The sequence below is a fragment of the Oncorhynchus nerka genome, linkage group LG6 (genome assembly GCF_034236695.1).
Source record: "Oncorhynchus nerka isolate Pitt River linkage group LG6, Oner_Uvic_2.0, whole genome shotgun sequence".
NCBI classification, from domain to species: Eukaryota; Metazoa; Chordata; class Actinopteri; order Salmoniformes; family Salmonidae; genus Oncorhynchus; species Oncorhynchus nerka.
The window spans coordinates 57,468,454-57,492,583 of NC_088401.1; the positions used below are offsets into that span (position 1 = coordinate 57,468,454).

Here is a 24,130-nt window from a genome sequence, read left to right on the forward strand (position 1 = left end):
GGGGAACTTAATAAAGTGCAGGTTCCCAAGCTTAGCAGAAGACTGAGTGTTTAGTGTTCAGTGTGAGTGACCGGGGAGACTGATAGCCCAGGATTCTATATCCAGAGCTCAATCCGTCACTGCCTCAATCATTACCAGTCACTAGACTCAGAATATGGAGACAATACAGCCCATTGGCCCCAGGCATATGGGAAGGAGAAGCACATTTGTACGGACAGACATATTTGTCCTGGGTGGCAGTCATTCATATACTTGACATCACCACATGTCATCTTGGGAGATATTTTGGTCCAAGGTTCCTTCACTGTAAGCGATCATCATTCACAATCACTCAGGTCAATGAACATGTCAGACCTGTTATTTCTTATTTTTAGAGAGCAAAATAGAGTTATTGTGAAATGGGCATTTCTCCCCTCTTCCCCCTATTAAATTCAACTAAATGTTACTGAGCATTGTGGAGAAGTGTCAGATAGTTAAAACAAGACACCCACAGTGCATTCACCCTGTTGCAGCGTGTTCCTGTCAATTCTCTCTAACACGTTGCACGGCGGTGACACCACGGCGACTCGCGTAAATATATCTAGACACATGACTTAGCCTTCTCTTCGTCTCACACTGCTAAATCTCAGCCACAGCGCCTCTGCCACCAGTTCATTGGATCCGGCAACAGAAACAAGTGTTTCCCGCCAGCTGCCCCTAAACGTGCAAACAATTAGTTGGCTTCTGCAAAGCCACCTACTTTATGACCCCCATTAGAAGTGTGCCAGTGACCAGTTAATGGTTTCAGCTGTGGCCGTCTCATGAAGTTTGCAGAGGTATGTGTGTTGTGAGGACCAGGGTGCTGCTTCGATTCACAGTATAGGGGCAGGTGCGCCACGGCTAAACCTGTAGCAAACATTGGACAGGGAGAAAATCTAGTAAAAAATACTATTGCGGTCTGAGAAAATAGCTGACACCGTACAGTGAAAAACTCAAGGTGAAGATTTACTATGTATTTCTGCAGATGAGAGTTCACAGCATTTAATCAAGTTTTTGGTGTGTGTTGTAAAGTAACATATGACTGTGGTCTTGATAGAGTAAAAGTTGTTGTCCAATGATGGACTGGGCAATATTTTTTACATTTGACATTTTAGTCATTTAGCAGATGCTCTTATCCAGAGTGACTTACAGGAGCAATTGGGGTTAAGTGCCTTGCTCAAGGGCACATCGACAGATTTGTTTCACCTAGTTAATGTTAGGAAAGTGTTTCCCCACATGTCTTGGTTTGGATTTAGGTTTGAACTAAACACCATGTCTGTATCCGACATCAGTGTTACACTGGTTCTAGTTGAGAAAACAGACTAACTGTTGATGTTTGATGTTCATTTATGAACCTTAATTGTGTGTGTCATTTTTAATTGACACAGTCAGCTCAGAGAAACATTACCCCATTGGCTAAAAGCGGTGTAGTTGTCTTGCTGCAATTACCAAACAATTAGATGGAAGTGTTTTGACTGGGTCATACTATTTTTACAGTTCGGGAAAAAGGGAGCAGTGTCTCTGACATTTTGCACAACATGTGTGAGTGTACCAATTAGTACATTTTTTACATTTTAGTCATTTAGCAGACACTCTTATCCAGAGCGACTTTTATCCAGAGCGACTTTTTTCACTCTTATCCAGAGCGACTCTGAGTAAGTGGATACATTTTCATTGGCCGTGGGGATCATCCCCATAACCCTGCCGTTGCAAGTGCCATGCTCTACCGACTGAGCAACACAGCATCATGTATTGTAAGTGTAAATAACAGTTGTGTCGTGGATCTTCACACAGCTCTGTGTGGGTGTTTACATGAGCTGCAGACTTGTCTGGATGGTTTTGTAAGCCAGTGACGTTTCAAATCCACTTTACAGTATTTCATGATCTTTGAAGAGATACTACTTTGTTTAGTATAGTTGTTTGTACTTTTCTGAGGCAGTAAAAGTCTCTAGTGATTTCAAATACCACTAGGGAGGTTAGATGAGTAGGAAGAGTGGAAGGGAAGAGTGGCTTTTGCATCGCTGAGGTGCAAAAACAATGTGTAAACTGTGATTTTTCAATCCCCTTTTTCCTTGAGAAGGAATGTATTATTCTTCTACATATAGCGACATCTCTTTTCTGATGACTGACATTTTCAATTGTGAGATTGTGAGATTGGGTTGCTCAGTGGTTCATAACACTGACTGGTCAAATCCTGCACTAGCTTTTGAATTCTAAACAGCATAGTGAGATTGCTCAGACAGATGTTCGACTATGATGCAGCCCATTGCTTAGGGATGGGATAGTTTGTTGGGACAGTTAAACTAGACTACTGCTCTCACTTCTCAAAGTTTGGCCTGCCAGAAACCTTTAAAAACATTTTTTTGCAAATCTTCTGTAAAAAAAATGTAAACAGTTTTGTCTGCAAAAAACAAAGTTGATTTGGTCTGTCAAGTGAGTATATGATGTTTTCCATGATGGTGCATTTGTTTGGATTTCCAAAGGCAAAGTATTGTGGCTATGTAACAACCCTGCAATACGTGGGTAATATTAAATGGTTGGTACTATATTGTGAGAGGGGAGAGAAGAAGAGAGGAGATGTCTAATTGGGTATGGTGATAGGTTTCATCAGATGACAGAACTCCAGACTGAAAGAATCTGAGACTGTCCATTCTGCCTACTGAGGGTACGCACGCACGTACAGACAGACAGACAGACAGACAGACAGACAGACAGACAGACAGACAGACAGACAGACAGACAGACAGACAGACAGACAGACAGACAGACAGACAGACAGACAGACAGACAGACAGACAGACAGACAGACAGACAGACAGACAGACAGACAGACAGACAGACAGAGACAAAGGCGAGGGCTGTCCTCCTGCTGTGTTCTAGGCTTCCTCTCATTAGCTCATATTACACAGCTAATGAGAGCTAACCAAACAAGAGCTAGGGAGGGAGCGGTGCTACATCCCTGACTGGGCAAATGTATGCCAGAGTAATTGTGTATTGGCTGCATAAATTACACTCTTCCTTATACGCACGCACGCACACACACACACACACACACACACACACACACACACACACACACACACACACACACACACACACACACGCGCGCACACGCACACACACACCAGCATGTGCATATATTCATGTGACCCCCCCGACATTTGCTGATGCAATTAGTGTAAGTCTGAAGCATCTAGATAGGTCAATGTTCCTTGCATTGGTTTTCCATGCCGTTCTATTCTGATATCTTCCCCCCTTTTACTATCTCCTTTGGTTTCGTCCTTGGCTGTATACTCAACATCTTCTCTATGTTAGAACTCCTATAGCTTTGTCACCTACTGTTCACTCCAGGGACAAACCAAGTAGCAACCCAGAGAGGGGTGGCCGTATAACCACCACAGAGGCTGTGAGATTTACAGTTCCACTATTTATTAGATGAACACAGTGGCAGTAGGCCAGAGAGAGGAGATTTTTAATACTCTACGTGCATCCCGTTTGTATAAACAAGGCGATGGTATATGGCTCATTAGGCCGTCCTGTAGGAAGCAGCCGGCCGCGCTGGTTAAAGACTCTGCCGCTTGGTCGGTCACACCCCATCACCCAGCTGATTAATGCTGGAGGGGTGCAGGGCCGTGTCCATGGTGCCCACTCTGGTGGCACAGGGGACGCTCTCTACCCAGGGGAGGGTGAGGGCGGTGGGGAAGGAAACTACTGATCGCTCCCTTAAAGCCAAAATGTGGAAGATTTACCAGATGCTCATGGGTACTATTACACAGCTATATGCAGAACAATATATTTGTATGCACGTACATGCACACGCACACATGCAACTGCATACGTTTATTCGCAAACACGCACGGACACACACATTACAGTCAACAGTGTCCAGTATATTGACAGGGCCCTTTTCCTGCGTGTTCATTAGTTGATCATCTCAGAGCAGGAGTCTCAGTGTTTAATATCTATTTCCCGGAAGTGTGCAGGCCCTCTAGCTGTGAATACTTCAGCCCTGGGTTACATTTTTCATTTATCATAATTAGAATTTGCTGCATTGCATTAAGCCAATACTGCCGAAGCCTGCATGCTTTGACTAATGCTGCATGGCAGAAAGCTGGACCTTTAAAAATAATCATTTCTGGAAGATGTAAAATTATTCTCAGAATTTGGTAGTCTTTTTTTATTGATAACCATTCATTTCTAGTCGTTAAAACCACTAGTCAAAATCTTGTTGAATGCGCTAGTGCAGGGATCATCAACTAGATTCAGCCGCGGGACGATTTTTTTTGGGGGGGCCTGATCGTAATTCCAAATCATTTGAAGACTGCAAATTAACCGTAAGAAACCCAAACAGATATAGTATTTGATTGAAACATAATAATTTCAAACCTTGTTTACATTTTTATATGTTCACGTGTGTTTTTATTATGCGTGGGAATACTTGGGAACAGATTTCCAAAATGAAAATCACTTGGAGTTGATTTCCTGGTGTTTTTACAGTAGTTTATGTCCAACAATGACAATTCCACACAAAAAAAAATATTGTTTTATTTGATTTCTGCTCAGAAAACTTGGGGGGCCAAATAAAACCATCAGCGGGCCAAATTCGGCCCGTGCGCCGCCAGTTGGGGAACCCTTCTCTAGTGACTTTATATCAAATGTACCAGCCCATGTTAAAACGACTAATTCAGTAAACTTACTGTCCTGTTTGGAACATTAATATCAGCCACAGAATATACATAGGCATTAGGTGTCAGATGATTGTGTTGAGAGTGGACAACCTGATAGTTACGGCTTCACGCGTGATCTTGCTCCGTCAGAAAAGCTGTTAGCTGTATTTGTTGTCCGTCTGTCTGTTGGCCTCTGATTTACACCCAGCCTCCGTAGTAGAAACCTGTGTGCCATCAATACTCTTTTTATTATACTGAGTGCCTCTGTCGTGCACTTACAGGCCGCAGCGGCCAAGCATAAATGGATGCGGCTGTAATTAGCATAATTGAAATAATAACGCTAACAAGCTTTCTGTGTCGATGGAGTGCGGAGAGATCTGAATGTGCTGAGACTGGCTCTGGCACAACCGCTGTGGCTGGAGTTCTCAACGTATCCCCAATGTTCTGGCGTAGCTTCGTAATTGGGGTAATGGTGTCGAAGGGGGGTTTATACATGTAGTTGGAGGTGGGAACTGATATTGTGGGAAGTGATATGGCTCAAGTCTTGTTTTCATTGTTATAGGTAGGTAAGTATACTGTTGTGGTTGTTTACATCAAGATTACTATGTAGGCCATGGCAGTAGTACGGTCAGTAGTACGGTCACCAAATGTTTGTGTCACATAATTCAATTTAAAAAATCAATCTCTTTTTTTGTTAAATCTTTAGGCTTGGGAAACACAAAAAATAGACTTTTTATAGGTTTTGTAAGGAGGGTACGCTAGAGAGGAAAAAGGGCCCATCAGTCACACAGTTAATATTTAGCAGCACAGAAACCATGATTTCACTTTGGCCCTAGCTAGCCTCTCTCTCGCTCTCTCTCTCTCTCTCTCGCTCTCTCTCTCTCTCTCTCTCTCTCTCTCGCTCTCTCTCTCTCTCTCTCTCTCTCTCTCTCTCTCTCTCTCTCTCTTTATCTCACCCCCCCCCCAATGTAAATCTCCATCCTCCCCTTGTGCAACCTTCTGTCTTTGCGTTTTCAGAACTCAGAGTCCAGGAATTAGCTTTCAACAAACTGGGTTACAAATGAGGCATTAAGCATCGGTAATAGGGGTGCAGAAAGGTCACGCCTGTATTAATCTAGCATCTGGGGAATATATCCATGAGCGCAGAGAGAAAGCAACCAGGCAACTTTCCAAAAACAATCTCTCCGCCCCCCCAAGACAAATGCAGCACATGAATAAATATTTTTACATAACTGCTTTGTGTTTGGAATCTCTTATTGCGCATGGTTATTTGTTGAGTTAGTGTAGATGAATGAGATATCAGCCACCGAGTTCAACAGAGATGGGTACCAAAGCATTATATTACTTCAATGTTTCATTGATTTAACTATAGAGCTCCTATAGCCCCCTGCAAGCGTTTGTTTATATATTTGGATCTGTCCTTGCATTTAAAAAGCAATTACGCTCATGTATCCTTGAACATTTTCCTGAATGAGGAATCGATTTTATGATTAAAAAATGGGTTTATTTTGAAGCAATGAGATGTTCAGAGATGGATCTTACTCAAAGAGTAGCTTTCATGGCGTCGAGCAGTTATGCACAGTCTTTTAGAGCACATGTTGAAATGCACAAGGTACCTGTAAAGTAAATCAGTCCATTTCACTGGGTTAACACACGGCAATCTTTCCTGTCATTTATTTTCTTCACATGAAGACATGATTCAGCACCATTTTGTTTGTACATATGTTAATGCCCGTTTCCAGTTTTGTTTTATTTTGTACGTTTCTGTCTGTGTAGTGTCAACAAATTTTTTGATGTTGTGAGTGGATATCAATGTTTGTGTCTTTGGGCATCTCAAATGGCTCTATCCTGTCACTATAATTTGCCATTATTAGTGACAGGTCAAGAAGCATTGTGTGTGGCAACATCACCCTTTCAGCTTTCTTCTAGATATCATTTTCCTCTCTCTCTCCAAAACCAATGGAATTAAATTCAGATTGTCAAAAACCTTCAATTTATATTCCTCTCCAAAGCTGTGAAACCTTTTCAATTCTAATTCATCATCTGATCGACACCATGTCACCTTTGAATTGGCATTAACTTCAACATTTGACTTTTAATCTAAATGAACTCCAACCCTGGTTAGCAGTGTATGGGCTACGTGTTAGCAGACATCCTCCCTCTCTAAAACAATCGTGAAAAGGCTTGAGTGTGTGTGTGTGTGTGTCTGTCTGCGTACGCCTAGTGTGTGGAGGTCTTTTACTCTTCAGGCCCAGGGGATGCAGGGCAAAGTGGAGTGAGTTTGACTGACAGGTCAGGGAAAACTGGAGTGGCGCGTTTGCCAAGTCGAATGGTGCCCCACAGCGCTTGGCACGAACAGAGGCAGACGCTGCCTTCTGGGGTCCCCGATACCCAGCCAAAAATCACATTGTTGAGGTGGTCGAGGAGACAAATAACACAAAGGAACGCGTGGCACCCACAGGGAACGTGAACATAGGGCCAAGTGCCTTTCATTTATCACGCTCTCTCTCTCTCACGACTCCACTGCTCTCTCTCCTTCTTTTCCTTATCTGTGTTGTAGTATAATTCATTTTGTTTCAAGAGATGTTCTTTTTTGGGGGGTAGTTGGTATTGATATAGTAGGTGCTGACCTGATGAAGATTGATTCTTGTCAGAACAATTCAAATGTTTTGAAACACCTCAAAGTGTAGGTTTCGTTAAATGAAACCGATGGCTGTATAGTAATAATTATCAGGACTCTGGGCCCTATTCAATCACAACTACTCCAGGGTTTCTTCTTTGCAAGGCAGCATACTAGAATTATTGGAATACTACACATGCAATTTTCTTTTTGTTTCACACAGTAAACAGCATTTGTTTTACCCACAGAAACAGCTTGTGATTGAATAGCGCCTGCTGTGTTTAGAATTGCTATGGTGGCCTTCGTCTCCACAGTACTAACCAAATGTCACCCTCCTCTCGCTCCCATTTTCTCTCCCCCTATCCCCCTCTCTGTCGTTCTACTATCTATAGCGGTGTAGGTCTGGCCCGGGCTCACTATGAAAAACAGCCCCCCTCGAACCTGCGCAAATCCAACTTCTTCCACTTTGTGTTGGCGCTGTACGACCGACAGGGCCAGCCCGTGGAGATCGAGAGGACCTCCTACATAGACTTTGTGGAGAAAGACAAAGTAAGACCAACACACACAAAGGGGAATGGGGAGAAGGGCGCGTGTGCCAGGTATAGCTGGCATTGGGGGTAAAAGGGGGGCTCTGGCGCTGGGATCAGTGCTATAGCACAGTGATGCTTCGAAACATGGAACGTGTAGCACACAAACTGTGGTCACATTCATTCTTCTTCATGTCAAGTCAAGATCAATATTCTTTCCTTATATTGTTAATTGATTTATTATATACGCTGCAATGTAATGTAATGCATTTCTTTAGTGAATTAAATTTGTATGAATTCTATATCTTTGCATTATGATATTATATTATTATTATTATTAAATTATTATTATATTATATATACACTCATTTGATTATATTGATTTCAATTTATAAACTTAATTTCACAAAAAAATGTAAGATAATATACTTTATGTAGAACATATATTGATTATGTCCACCTCATAAATAAAGATATTGTATGTTTTTCTTTAACTGAGTTCCATATTATAAGTATCTTTTGTAAGTCATTCAATACCAATTCAAAGTATTTTGAGAAAGTACATTCATGAGAAAATCTTTTGAGATTTCTTACAAAAACGAAAACTTGGAAATAACTGAGACATGGAAAGATTGTAATCTAGAAATCCAGAGAGCTGGTTGTGCATAGAAAGAAATCATTCAGATATAGAAGCACTTGCAGTTTCCAATTAACCTGTTGGGGGGCAGTGATGAGCAGAAGGCAGAAAAGCTTGAATGAAAGCAGTTTTGATTCAGCTTTAAATCAGACATTAAAGGTACTATTTTTATTTAAGGAATTTTGATGATGAGGTTACATCTATTTTTTTAAATGTAATTTTATTTTAACAATACAAGATAAAGAGAAAATATGATGATCCTCTTATGAAAGGCATATTTGAAAATCCTTTGTATTCATTTTAAGCAGTCATTTGAAATGTCATTTCTTGTACATTCCTTTGTTGTCTACAGCCTCTTTTCTATAAGTGTATGGCTACCTATCTGTCTCTGTTCTGTTGTATTGTTCAGCTGTACCTGTGCTCTCAGTGGTAACGGTAACCCACTTCTCTACCTGCCGCCTGGGCTGTTCTGCCGTGCTGCCGGGGGGTTGTTCTCAGTAAAAGGTTACAGAGAACAGCTCCGCCCACGGCCAGGAGGGACGGCAGCCAGCTGGCATGGTCGCTCCTCCCGTCCTCCCTGCCCATTCACCTCTGCCTTGACCTCCAGCCTGCCCCTGGGCCCCTGCCAAGACTCCACGGCACATTTGGCACCGCTCAGCGAAGGGGAAGGAGAGAAATACAGAGAGAAAGAGAGAGGGAGAGATAGAGGGAGAGAGGGATACAGAGAGGAAGAGAGAGTGGGAGAGAGAGACAGAGGGGAGCGGATGTGGCCTCTCTCCTGGTGCCTGCCCGTTGAAGAGGTGACACAAGATCAGGGAGAGTGACTTGGCCCACCTGGAAGCAGAGGTCATCGGTGACCGTGGCAACCAAAGCTAACAGGCCACTGTCACCTAGGCAATGTCTCCTCTCTCTTACGGCATCTCTCTGTATAGTTGTGGTAACAGTGTTGTTTTTCCCTCAGCCACAGTGTTGTTTTTCCCTCAGCCACAGTGTTGTTTTAGTTCCTACGTAAGTTTGCCCTTTTGTCGTTGCTGTTTGATTTATTCCTGGCTGGACGATACAACAGTTAGGCAGCTGGTTTGTTGTGTGCGTGTCAGCAAGGGGAGTTGGAGGAAAGATTAAGATTCCATGTTGTATCTCACTATGGCCCTGCGGTGGGAATTTGGGCCTAGCCAAGTATTCTAAAATAGCAAGGGCTTAGCAACTTCAGAAGTATAACTCAATCAGAGAATGGTGTGGATTATCCTCAGGGTTCATGGGATTAATATTGTGTTTTTAAAGACATTAATCCCCAGAATTATCTTCCCGATTATAAAAATCTAGTAGATATCACAAAGGTTCACATGAATTAATATGTTTTCAGTTGCTTACTATTATTAGAGTGACATGTTATTGTGGACACACGGGCACTGTGATTTACCTTAACTAATTACCTTCTAATTGCAAATTAATTTGACCTAAAATGAAACCTCAAGGTAATAACAGTGTTAAAACAGCAAATAACAATGCTGGTTGGTCCATTGGCCTCTTATGGGATGTATGTTTCCTCTTCAGATGATCCCTACTTGTGGATGCAGTATTGGTCTGGGAAGTCCCTGTGACATAGGAGTTGGGATCAAGATCAGGACTTGTGGCATCTGCTTGGATTAGGACTGGGGCGTTGGTCTCGTTGGACATTTTCAGTGATAGAGTAGATTGAGTCAGACGAGTGTAGATTAGGAAGAGGCATAGTTCATTCTTTTTCCAGTTGGTTCACTTTGTTTTTTTGAGATATTTGATTACGTACAAGACAGCAGTGAGTTGCAGTTGGTTGCCTTTGGTTCGGGGTGTCACCTCAAAAGCTGTGAGACATTTTGATCATTTTCTGTGCTTGTCTTTGACTCTCTCAGGAGTACAATGGAGAGAAGACCAACAACGGCATCCATTACAGGCTACAGCTCCTTTACAGTAACGGTAAGACCACGATAATCCCTCCAAACATATTGCAGAGTTCTCTCTCTTCTCACTACTCTCTGTGGACAGATTCGTTTTATCACTTCCAGGAAAAACAACATGAAATAAAAAAGACAACACTAACATAAGTGATAATCCTTATCACATCTGGAATAGTACTTGACGACCACCAGATCCTAAAGTCTGTTTTGGTCATCGGGGAAAATACTTGAAATTTTAACACTGATCTGTGCTCATTGAAAGCGTACTGCTTCGACCGGTTGGCATGGATTTTGTTTTGAGACCATATCGTGAGAGGAGACAGAAGACTCAACTGGTTGGTGTTCTGTACAATTCAACAGCAACCTAAATATGTAGTATATATTTTTTAAAGCACACAGAAACGGTGAGAAAACACCGAAGCCTGACACAATTACAGGCAACAACTAGCAGTTTTCCATGATCCTTTTTGAATAACCCTGTCATGTTTATGTCATATTTACGCTCTGTTGCATAGCTAATAAAAGACAAGCAATCATGGCTGATGTTTAATTTGTTTGTGAGTGAGAATGCCTTGTTATCCTAGAGGAAAAAGGCAGCGGGAGCGAGGAGAGCTCGGCAGTTGCAACCGGGAACACAATAAATAATAAAAAAACTCAGGAGCACAGACTTTTGCTGAGGGGGGTTGGAAAATCTTGGTCTACATGAGAAAATCTTGGTCTACATGAGAAAATCTTGGTCTACATGAGAAAATCTTGGTCTACAAGCACGACAGAAAACATAAAATACACTATGGGGACACAAATAATAACAGAATTCATTTAGAAGACATTATTCGATATCAGTATTTTATGTTATTCTTTCTGTGCAAGAAGTGAATTAGCATTTTAGGCTGATGTTTATATTGTTGTGGCTCAAGACATTTCATTTGGCCAAACCGCACGGCAACTTCTATGCAAATGATTTACAGAGTAAGATGACCTTAAAATGGTTATTCTGTCAATGGATCTTGACATTTCAACATACCATATTGGTGTCATGTATTATTACATTGTAATTGCAGGACATCTAATACATATTTGTGTTGTGTTTTGCAGGCATCAGGACAGAACAAGATCTGTTTGTACGGTTGATAGACTCCATGACCAAAGTGGTGAGCATTCTCCTTCCACTGCAAATCATACTGCAACCCACCACCTATTTTGTACATAATGTAAACCTATCCGTTCTGGGATTTGAACCCATGAACACAGACAACCTTCAGTCATTTCACCTGCTGAGCTAAAGTACTATCAATTCACTGTACCCAGGTGGCAAAGAATTAGTCTTGACCAGTCAGACTAGAAGACATAGGGGCAGCTGACACCAATGTAGCAACCTGGCTCCACCACACACTGTACTGTATACTCCTCCCCATCCACCCATCCTCCCTATCCCTATCCCCAGCCGACCCACCCTCCCTATCCCCAGCCCACTAGGCCATCCCTATCCCCAGCTGACCCACCCTCCCTATCCCCAGCCCACCAGATCTTCCCTATCCCCATCCCACCCACCCACCCTCCCTATCCCCAGCCCACTAGGCCCTCCCTATCCCCATCCCACTAGGCCCTCCCTATCCCCAGCCCACTAGGCCCTCCCTATCCCCAGCCCACTAGGCCCTCCCTATCCCCAACCCACTAGGCCCTCCCTATCCCCAGCCCACTAGGCCCTCCCTATCCCCAGCCCACTCGCCCTCCCTATCCCCAGCCCACCAGGCCCTCCCTATCCCCAGCCCACCAGGCCCTCCCTATCCCCAGCCCACTTGGCCCTCCCTATCCCCAGCCCACTCGCCTCCCTATCCCCAGCCCACCAGGCCCTCCCTATCCCCAGCCCACCAGGCCCTCCCTATCCCCAGCCCACTAGGCCCTTCCTATCCCCAGCCTACCCACCCTCCCTATCCCCTGCCCACCAGGCCCTCCTTATCCCCAGCCCACCAGGCCCTCCCTATCCCCAGCCCACCTACCCTCCTTATCCCCAGCCCACCAGGCCCTCCCTATCCCCAGCCCATCAGGCCCTCCCTATCCCCAGCCCACCAGGCCCTCCCTATCCCCTGCCCACCAGGCCCTCCTTATCCCCAGCCCACCAGGCCCTCCTTATCCCCAGCCCACCTACCCTCCTTATCCCCAGCCCACCACCCTCCTTATCCCCAGCCCACCAGGCCCTCCTTATCCCCAGCCCACCAGGCCCTCCCTATCCCCAGCCCACCAGGCCCTCCTTATCCCCAGCCCATCAGGCCCTTCTTATCCCCAGCCCACCAGGCCCTCCCTATCCCCAGCCCACCTACCCTCCTTATCCCCAGCCCACCAGGCCCTCCTTATCCCCAGCCCATCAGGCCCTCCCTGTGTCGCCATGTCAGGCTGTCACAGATCGATGCGGCAACCAGGTCCTCGACAAAGCGTCAGCCACGGAAACCAATCAATAGCCCTTAATGTGCTACAGCGACGGCGCGCTGGAGACAATAATCCTGACAACAACACGAGCAGATTTCTACCACGGGTGCGCCACTCAAATCCCTCCCTCCTGCCTAGACTTGGACAGACAGACATGCAGACTTTGCATACTGTAGTGTGTCCTCCTGCAGACAGGCAGCCCTGTAGCTGCCAGTGGGGGGCCCGCGTCTATTGATTGGCTGTTGTGTGTTAGAAGCCTCTTCTCAGACACTCCTATTGGCAAATTCAGCTGTAATAATGTATGGAATGCATTTACCTGGAAGGCAGTATGTGGCACACAATAGGAATACAAATAATCTCACTTTAATGGTGAATGTTTGGGCAAATATATCTGTTTGATATCTCCCCTCAATCTGCCCTGTCATCCTCCAAAAAGCTGAATCTTGAGTCTTGACCTTTTTTGACATGGTGGTATTACTCACACACCGCCATGAAAACTCTTAGACTAGCTCCAGGGGGTGGAGCGGCTACTTGAATCAGAAATTATGATGTATAAATATCGACCCGATACCCCCCACATCTTCTCTCCTCCCTCCTCCTCACACACATTCCCACTCCCATTCTCTCGTCCCCATCGAAATCCCCACCCCTTCTGGCGAAATTGGACGATTTTAATATAGAGGAAGGGAGGCTGGGAGGAATCAATAATGCAGAAGTGGTCGTTATCCTAAAAGTATTGTCCCCTTGGGGTGTGTGTGTGTGTATGTGTGTGTGTGTGCGTGCATCTGTGCTTGTCGGGGGCAACTGACCACCTAGGTGGACGAGGTAGGGTCAGGTCATTGGGTGAGTGAAAGGAGTGGGATAAAGCAATCCCTCCATCCCTCCGGCAGCGGAGGTATAGAGAGAATGAAGGAGGGAGCAGCTCCTCTCAGTGGTCATTCGTCATCCAGGGCCGACATGACAGCTCCAGTGAAGGATGCCCAGGAGGTGGCATGTCTCTTACGGGCCCTAGCACGGCCATCTGTCTGGGAGGGGTGCAGGAGTGGACGGGTGGAGGACCGGCCTGGCAGTTCTACAGCACGTGGCCTTCCACTACAGGAGGGCTGTCCTGTCAATGGCCCCCTCCATCTCTCCAGTCTAGACTCCTATTAATAATCAAATCAAATAACATTTTATTGGTCACATACACATGGTTAGCAGATGTTAATGTGAGTGTAGCGAAATGCTTGTGCTTCTAGTTCCGACCATGCAGTAATATCTAACAAGTAATCTAACAATTTCACAACAACTACCTTATACACACAAGTGTAAAGGAATGAATAAGAATATGTACATAAAAATATATGGATGAGTGATGGCCGAACGGCATAGGCAAGATGCAGTAGATTGTATAGAGTACAGTATATACATATGAGATGAGTAATGTAGGGTATGTAAACATTATATAAAGTGGCATTGTTTAAAGTGGCTAGTGATACATTTATTACATCCAATTTTTAATTATTAAAGTGGCTAGAGATTTGAGTCAGTATGTTGGCAGCAGCCACTTAATGTTAGTGATGGCTGTTTAACAGTCTGATGGCCTTGAGATAGAAGCTGTTTTTCAATCTCTTGGTCCCAGCTTTGATGCACCTGTACTGACCTCGCATTCTGGAAAATAGCGGGGTGAACAGGCAGTGGCTCAGGTGGTTGTTGTCCTTGATGATCTTTTGGGCCTTCCTGTGACATCAGGTGGTGTAGGTGTCCTGGAGGGCAGGTAGTTTGCCCCCGGTGATGCGTTGTCCAGACCTCACTACCCTCTGGAGAGCCTTACGGTTGAGGGCGGAGCAGTTGCCGTACCAGGCAGTGATACATCCCGACAGGATGCTCTCGATTGTGCAGCTGTAAAAGTTTGTGAGTGTTTTAGGTGATAATCCAAATTTCTTCAGCCTCCTGAGGTTGAAGAGGCGCTGCTGCGCCCTTCTTCACAACGCTGTCTGTTTGGGTGGACCATTTCAGTTTGTCCGTGATGTGTACGCCGAGGAACTTAAAACTTTCCACCTTCTCCACTACTGTCCCGTCGATGTGGATAGGGGGCTGTTCCTCTGCTGTTTCCTGAAGTCCACGATCATCTCCTTTGTTTTGTTGACTTTGAGTGAGAGGTTATTTTCCTGACACCACACTCCGAGGGCCCTCACCTCCTCCCTGTAGGCTGTCTCGTCGTTGTTGGTAATCAAGCCTACCACTGTAGTGTCGTCTGCAAACTTGATGATTGAGTTGGAGGTGTGCATGGCCACGCAGTCATGGGTGAACAAGGAGTACAGAGAGGGCTGAGAACGCACACTTGTGGGGCTCCAGTGTTGAGGATCAGCGGGGTGGAGATGATGTTTCCTACCCTCACCACCTGGGGGTGGCCCGTCAGAAAGTCCAGGACCCAGTTGCACAGGGCGGGGTTGAGCAACACTTTTTTTTTACAGTCCTGTTTTAGCTGGTTTTTTACCTCGTAGTTACAGTGGGACTTACTCTAATAAAATGTAATCCATTTCTGTTGTAGTTATTTAGCAGGCACTGATAACTATCACATGCACAAAGCCTTTCCAATAATATGTAGTCAGAACCTTTACAGGGCTATGATCAGGAATTGTACAGGGCAAGCACAAGTTTGAGTACAGTGACCCAAAAAAAGACTTGTACGATTCTCATAAGGCTAAACACACATTAATACCTGCTGCTCTCTTCCTCTCCTCAGGCGATCCTCTACGAGGGCCAAGACAAAAACCCAGAGATGTGCCGCGTCCTTCTCACCCACGAGATCATGTGCAGGTGAGTGCCACTCTATAATCCACTGCTAACCAATAGGGGAACATGCAGCATTTAAAGGGATACGCCACCCCAAAATCAAGGGTCCACGGATCCTTCTGGTTCATATAGCAGATTCTACGTACACATATTATTGACTCCAGGCCATTTCCTGGCAAACATTTATGTTGGGGTGAACTTTTTTTCCTGGTGAACTTTTTTTCCTGGTGAACATTTATGTTGGGGTGAACTTCATCACAAGGCTCAAGGTTACCTCAGCCCGCTAGTCTGGCTGACTTCCATATGTCTAAAGTCCCATTGGTCAAAATCAGTGAATTGCATACATGAAGGAGCTTCCTAATTGCTCTATATTTTTGGGCTCCAGGTATACCTTTTCATGCTATATGCATCTCACTATACAGCCCTATAGGTTGTCCTCATTAAATAAGTATATTTGGATTAAAGACCATGCTGAGTACTTATCTGCCCACTGTGTGTCTGCCGGATGGGGGCCCATGTTAATGGGGGGGGAGGCTGTTATGTGTGTGTGTGTTTTTTGATCGAGATTGGCTGGGAACAGGTCTGTAGGGGGGTTGGTTGGAGCCTGGTAGGAGTGAGTGTTAATTATGCAATACAGGAAGTGTGTGTGTCCCGCCCTGGACGCTGGGGGGTTGAGGAGCTTCACGCCTTGGCCCACAAGAAGCCTCAGCTGGGTACACTAAAAAGAAGAGGGAGGAGGAGGCGGTTGAGGTCGACTCTGCCTTTTGTCTTTTCCACTGACTCAGTCATCACGGTTGGAACCCAGTTGCCTATGTATTATTTTGCTATGTAAACAAGAGCAATTCATGCAAAACCTGAATCTGGAAGTTTCTGGAGTAAGACGCAAGAGCATTCTCCTAGCACTGTGAGAAGCCACTTTTTGATTGGTTGGATCAATAAAAAAATATTTACAGGTCCAGAAACAAAGAAACATTCAGCTGGGTGTTTATTAAAGTTCTCACAGTGCCGGAAGAATGATGATTTGTCCCACCATGGAAACCACCAGTCTGTTATTTTGAATGAATAAGGACGGCTTTTAGTCATTATCGTACTAATGTTATGACCTAGCTGGGGAAACCATATCGTGTCTTATCTGAGGGCTATTTCACGGTTATCTCATCATGCATCTTGTTTCGCGCTTCAAAGCTGATTTCAAACAGTGAATGACATTCACTGTTTTTTAAATTCCGTTGATATCGAAGATGCAAGGAATTCTTTGAGAGACGGACCCATTGTCTCCTCCTTGGAGATCCCCCCCTCGGATACGAGGCTTCATTTTCATAATGACGGTTCCACTCGGCGTCGGTCATTAAGTGATTGAGTGCGATTATTAACCATCATTCCCCTGATGAAAGGCGTCTTCCCATTGGCTAATGAGAAGGGGATGAGAGACACGCTCTCTTTCTTCCTCTATCTCTATCTCCCCTTCTGTCTCCCAGGTGACAGGGACGTGGTGGTTGAGGTGTCTTTATCTAGTCCTGCCTGGTGTTGCTACCTGGCTCGCTGCTGTATAAAGTAACACACTCAACCTGCAGAGGAAGTATACTGTAGCAGCTGGTAGGGACCTGCTCAGGCATGGCCATGTGGTCCCTGGTGGTGGCACATGCTAGTTCTGCTTGGAGGCTTGTACCTTTTTCTAGAACTCTCTGAAGACAGAGGAGTTTTCTCATCTTAGAGTTAAAAGCACTGAACCACCTGAGAGGTTTTTACAATTGAAAAGATTTTCAACAAGTTTGTTAGTTGTTAATTAGATAGACATGACAAAGTTATAGATTGTAGGATCAAAATGGAAGAACTTGTACGGAACTTTGCGTAGCCCTTTTATTTACAGTGTTTTAAAAGGCCTTTATTTATTAAGCATCAAAATATCACTGCTTGACATACACAAACATATTACCTTAAAGGAACGTTATATAGTTTTTGTGCTTCTTTGAGCGATGTTCTATCGGGTTCCCTGGGTCATTTCACGTTTTCCTGTGTAAAGCAGGCAGAAATATAGCGGGTATGACGAGATTTGCATCTACGGCAATAGCTCAGATACACATGAAAACAGGAAATTACCTCGGGAATCGATAGAACATCACTCAGAGGCATTCAAAATAGGTGAATCTTTCCTTTAAATATGTTAGTAGTTGATTAGTAAGTGGATTTAATTGTCACTACATTCCACTTAATGTGACATTCCAGTCACTTAATGTGACTTGCATTGGCTCATGATACCAACACAGCATTTCCCCCATTCTTTAATTTGAGACCAGCTCTTCCAAAATCACTAAATGGGGCTGTGTGGTAGTCAGTTGGCATGGGCCAGTCATCGGAGGACTGTACCATGGACTGGGCTCTGTGCACTAGCCCCGGTGCCAGGCTGGAAGAAGGCACGCCGTGTGAGAGAGAAAGGCTTGCCACGGGCGTCCTCTCCCAGCCAAGCCGGCTGCCTGCCTGCCTGGCTACCGCATATGATTAGGTCTGGCCACGGACCTCATGTTTGGGCTGGGTAATTACAGCACTTGCCCTTTGAAAAGCAGCCTTCCATTGACAGCCATTCACTGTGTTCGCGTCTTATCACAGGCCTGTGATCCAACAGACTGGCTCTGTTCTCCCTCCCTCTGATGCCCGTCTTCAGGTTCCTCAGGGAGCCTTTGAAGGATTCTCTTGTTTTTTAAAGCTAAACTCTGATAGTTCAGCTTCGAACAATGCTGAGACAACCTGGTTTGGTGCTTAAGTAGATTCCACTTGTGGGGATCATTTGAAGTGGGCCTGGCTGGCTGGAGAGCCAATGGTAATGATGCTATTGACCAAGGCATGGTGCCTATCTGGGGCTAAAACTGGCACACCAGGCTCACTTCTTATTGTTGATCCGGTGTGGGTCCTTTTTGAGCTATATCGACAAATCTTCAAGTAGGCTACAGTATCTGTGATTTTGGCCTCTGTTTCTGTGCTGTGGAACTCGCTGGACCAGCACTGCCCATGCTCAGGCTCATGGCTTGAGTACTATTTTTCAGCTGTAGCTGAAGACACCATAGTAACGTTGACTGGATATCCTGTACTATATCTCGGCTGTAGCTGAAGAAACCATAGTAACACGGACTGGATATCCAGTGTTGTTGTCTTGTGGGGCTCATCTGACTCACTGGTCTGTGTTCTCAGTCATTAGCTAGCCGGGGTGTTAGCCTGCTCGGGCCCGGGGGGAAACGTCATTAAGGCGGTATTGTGGACGCTCAGCCAAGGTTTGTTTTCGTGTGCGAAGGGCGCCGGGTCCCCCGAGGGGCCCGGCAGTGCTCCTGGGGTCCAGTTTGTTTATAACACTTCTTTCTCAGTTTGAGGAGGTTGTCACCACAGCAGCACCATTGGGTTTCCAATGCTAATTGGTCTCCTGGAACTTTGCTAATGGTTCCAAGTAGCTGTGGGAATAAATTATTGTGGCACGCTCTATGGCAACAGTCACACACACAAAGACCAGGCAAGAAAACAGTGCTCAGTTTGTTTTTCTTCTACTTACAGATCAAACGATGTGATAAATGATTTATAAACTGGGTTCATTTGGCATTCGGTGGCTCGATTTGAAGCTTGTTTGTCAAATGGCAATTTGATTCATGACAGCATGGGGTGAGTGTGTAAGCATAATTGGTCCTCAGCAGGTCATGCAATATGATTCATTTTTAAGAATAAGAGGGTTTGTTTCAATTTCCTTTAGAATAACACATTTATATTTAAAATGGGACCTAAGTTATTGTAACAACCCGCAGAATCAGGACTCCCATTTAATTTTAGTCACTACATGAAACAACGGATTTTGAACATAAATGTACAAAATGCATATGTTGAATCTAAATAAATGTTCTGAATCCAATGTAATTATCACTAAATGGACTGCTAACTACTAGAAAGTAGTTCCACTACCAACAAAGCATTGTGTGAACGGAAAGCCCCTCTTTCAGTTCATACAATATAATTACGCTAGTTTCAATCCGAATGAATGGGAAAACAATCCCTACACCCAATGTCCACCAGATTCATATGCATTTTGTTTGGCCGGATGTCTGGCCCACATTTTCCGTACGTTACGCACATGTGCCTCACTTTTCATCCAGCTAAAAGCTAGCCAACTAATCATCGCACGGTAAAGCAATGCACAAGTTGAACATATTGAAGCACGCGGCCTAGTGTGGCACCCCCAATGCCACTGCTCCATTGAAAATAAAAGACTTCCACCAGAACGCAAAGAGTTTGATGCATCTGGTGGTCACGAGGCGTCATTGTCCACCATTGCATGGCGACCAACCACCACAGAAGAGCACATTTGGCTGAATTCAGACCCCCTTCTGAAACGGCATGCCACCACATAAGCAGTGGGTAGGGGCAGAGAGGCAGTGGCACAGACCTGGGAAAGACCAGGGTGGCCATGGTGATGGCACGGGGGGCAGGATGGACGAGTGGAGGGGATGGAGAGAGAGGGAGGTGGCTCAGCACCGGGCCGGCTGGGCCATCACTGGGCGCTGTCCAAACTGTCAACAAGTCAATGAGAGTGACCTTGGCTGGACCCCTGCCCAGCTGGATCGTGGGTCAAGGTGGGGGGGACGGGGTTCTGGGGACAGAGGGGTGAGGAGGAGAAGAAGGACAGGGCAACGTGCCTGACACTCAGCAGATTGTACATGATTCCTCCCTGATTCCATAGCATGCTGGCAGTATGCCCACTGTTACCAGAGACAGTCCAACAAATGATAGCAACAAATGACAGTACATTTTTTTAGTAAACGTGAGTGTGATAATCATTTGTATCTTCCTTTTTCCCCTAGTCGTTGTTGTGACAAGAAGAGCTGTGGAAACCGCAATGAGACGCCCTCTGACCCGGTCATCATTGACAGGTAAGGATACCTTTGTTCCCTCCGTCTGTCTTTCACCGGTAGAACAACTTTGACAGTGGGCCCAAGAAGGTGAGCAGGACCAGGTCTTCATGGTTGTGTCTGTATCATTGGGCCTGTCAGGCTGGCTGGGTTATAGTGACCTCCTCCAAAAGGACAGTATTGGCCTCCGAGGGCACAGAGCTCATTACCAAATCCATGTTGGCTCGTTAGACTGAGCTTGGAGAATGGCCAGGGACAGGAGAGCTAGGAGCCCGGAAACCAGTGACCCACACATACAGTCAACACACACACACACACACACACACACACACACACACACACACACACACACACACACACACACACACACACACACACACACACACACACACACACACACACACACACACACACACACACACACACACACACACGTCTTCTCACCTCTTGCTGCCATGGGGTGCCTTTGATAGGTGTTGCAGTCCAAAGCCACAGAGATCGTGTCACGCTGTGTTTTCAGGAATCAGGGTCAGATCACATATTATTTCCTCGAGTCATATCTCTAGCATATATCTTCACAACGACGCTACTTTCAACACACACACACTAACATGCACGACTACATACCACACACAAACACATGCATCACACAAATACATATCCATTCACTCTGAAATCCCAACAGGCCAATCCTAGGGTAGAGATCTGCAGGAATGTCCCTGTGCCACATCATCAACTAGAGTGTGTGTGTGTGTGTCAGTGGTCACCCCAACATCGCCACGCTCGTTATACCCCTCCCAAACAATTCCGAAGTGTTTACCAGCGACAAGCCCGGCTCTTGATTTAGTGGTCGACGGCCTGTATCACTGCATTTTAGTGCCCTATTAAGAAGTATAGGATTTATGGGAATGCCATCTCAAGCTCCTTAAACCAACAGATAAATCAGTTAGCCAGGGTGGCAGGGTGGGTGGAGGGTTGCTATTGGTGACCAGCGATGCAAATCACCCCCATCAGTCGCCACTGTAAAGCAGTTATTGCTGTCAATTCATGCCCCCCTCCCCGCTTAGAGACATGCACACACACACACACACACACACACACACACACACACACACACACACACACACACACACACACACACACACACACACACACACACACACACACACACACACATATAATCAAATGCATGCAAGCGCACACACACTCCCTGTATAGTGTCTATATAATGATGATATTGAAGCAACTTCATTCAGAAAACAATCTTATGAGGGTTTGGTGACAGTGTCCTCTTTTCTCTTGCCATCATTGACTCTGCATTACTCCTGCCTTAAACATGTCTTACATGCCTTCTCTGTGACATATCACATTGGACATACACACTTGCCCCTGTAAACAGCATAAGGGATGGGTAGGGGGTACATTTAGTTGGTTGGACTCTGAGGTCGACCCTCCATCTAAAACCAGGAAGCAGTTTGTATCTAGTGCTATCATTTAATGGGGAGAATCCTGCTGAAGCAAGCAGAAAGCGCCAAAGGGCCGGGGTGAAATATTGGGTTGCGGGCCTTTAAACAGGTGTTATTACAAGCTAATATTGCATTTAGATGGCCGGCCAGTTCCCCGAGTGGGACCATAAATTCTCAGAGACTGTCAGAGCTTACTGGGGGACCAGTGGCTAATTACCCAGTATAGACCTCACTGGCCCTAATCTACCTCTGTCTCCCCCTATCTTCCCCCTCTCCCTTCACCCTCTTACCGTAATGGGCCTGCCTGCTGGACATGGGAGACATGCCCTCCCTCCCTCCCTCCCTCCCTCCCTCCCTCCCTCCCTCCCTCCCTCCCTCCCTCCCTCCCTCCCTCCCACTTCCACTAGGACCATTTGCTGCTTTTGATGCCATTCCCTCCCTCCCTCCCTCCCTCCCTCCCTCCCTCCCTCCCTCCCTCCCTCCCTCCCTCCCTCCCTCCCTCCCTCCCTCACTCACCCCTCCCACTTCCACTAGGACCATTTGCTGCTTTTGATGTCATTCTCTCGGGGTTAAGTGGCGAGGGACATGGGAGATGGAAAGAGGCGCCCTCACCATTCAACGTTCCTTCATTCCCCCACGCCTCACAGCTCTCCATGATCTGTTCTACAGTACGAACCACTAGCCATCCCCTACAGTCTGTCAATGGACATTTGTTTAGGGCCGTCCCTCTTGGTGTCGGTTGGTCTTTATGAGTGACTCGCCAAGCTGCCCATCATTCGTTGTACCGGTTGTAGGGGTATTATGCAAGCTCTCTTGGAAGTAAATCCTGACATATATATTAAAACCCCTTCATATTTCATATGCTCATCAATAGGCTAGAGATGTAAAGGAATGTCATCTATCAGGTGCAGACTTCTGTTAACGTGTGGACACAGACAACGTCATTAGCAATCACCAATATTTACGTGTGTGGATGCATGCACGCACGTTTTCAGGGCTGGACTGACTGACCGCTCCAAGTGAGGGTTAACTCTGCTGGGGGTGATGGGGTTATCAGCCTCTCCGGATCCTTCCCAGCAATCACAGCCTATTGATCGACCAGCGAGCACATGGGAGCCCGCCAGATTAAGAGTATAGATTTACAATAAAAGCAGGACATTACTTGGCACAGCCTGGGTAGAAATTGAAAGGGGGAAAAAAATGAGGTTCTGGAAGTGGGATGAGTCAGGGCCGAGAGAGAGGAAGGGGTTGCCAGGTTTTATGGGTCGTTTGTCCGGGGTTATGTTTTTAGGAGACAGGTTATGGGTGCAAGTGCTATTACATGATTTTGCATTGGGCTTTATGCATGTTATTGAAGACAGTTGCTCACTTGTAGACATTGTTTTAATGGCTTTTTATCACATAGGCATTATGAGGGTCACCTGGTCTGGTGTTGCCGTTAGGGTATTTCAGGGGCGATGGGTGGGGGGATGAGACACAGTGTGTGTGTGCTTGCATGCATGCTTGCGTGCGTACGTGCGTGCGTGTGTGTGTGTGTGTGTGCGTGTGTGCGTGTGTGTGCGTGTGTGTGTGTGTGTGTGTATGTTCAGGGAGTGGGGGGTCAGAGACAGCGGTGTAGGTGTAAAATATGGATGGGGGACTGTTGAAAGCTCCTGCAGGTGGCCTGGTCTTCTGGTTCAATTATTCAGTGTATCCCGTCCCTCACACAAGAGGGGACGGCCTACCACTGCTTCTTCACGACTTTCAGGAACCAACAGCAAAATGGTCTGAGAGTGAGAGAGAGAGAGAGAGGACTTGTTTGATCTGAGAACTGATGGTGGCAGAACTAGCACTGGGGACAGGAGAAATTAGGTCATTTGACACTGTGAGGTATGTGTGTGTGTGTTCGTGTGAGAGGTACCTGCAGTGTGTTTACAGTACTGTAATCATATCAATGACTGCCACCCCTCTGGCTCTGCTAAGTGATGCAAAAACTCAACATGAAGTCATTTGTTTTCTCTTCCTCTTAATTCAACACTATATACAGTAGATAGCCACTCTACCCCACTCCTAGTACTGTAGCTCGTCTACTACTCGGTGTGTGCTCATGTATTTATGTGTTTGTGTCTGGGTTAGCCCAGACGACCTTGACGACTGCTCCACAGGGTAAGAGGGAAATATCAGTGCCAGTGTT

At 45.7% G+C, this 24,130-nt stretch overlaps 1 protein-coding gene across 8 annotated transcripts in view; it reads left to right on the plus strand.

Moving 5' to 3' along the window:
- The window catches only part of LOC115130731 (transcription factor COE3-like), a 120,893-nt gene that overhangs the window by 4,509 nt on the left and 92,254 nt on the right, over nt 1-24,130 (plus strand). For all 8 annotated transcript variants that reach the window (XM_029662144.2, XM_029662143.2, XM_029662146.2 and 5 more), the window contains exons 2-6: nt 7,698-7,854; nt 10,359-10,422; nt 11,499-11,554; nt 15,559-15,632; nt 20,444-20,512. In XM_029662144.2, coding sequence (XP_029518004.1) covers nt 7,698-7,854; nt 10,359-10,422; nt 11,499-11,554; nt 15,559-15,632; nt 20,444-20,512 — 420 coding nt within the window. The remainder of the gene's footprint in view (nt 1-7,697; nt 7,855-10,358; nt 10,423-11,498; nt 11,555-15,558; nt 15,633-20,443; nt 20,513-24,130) is intronic.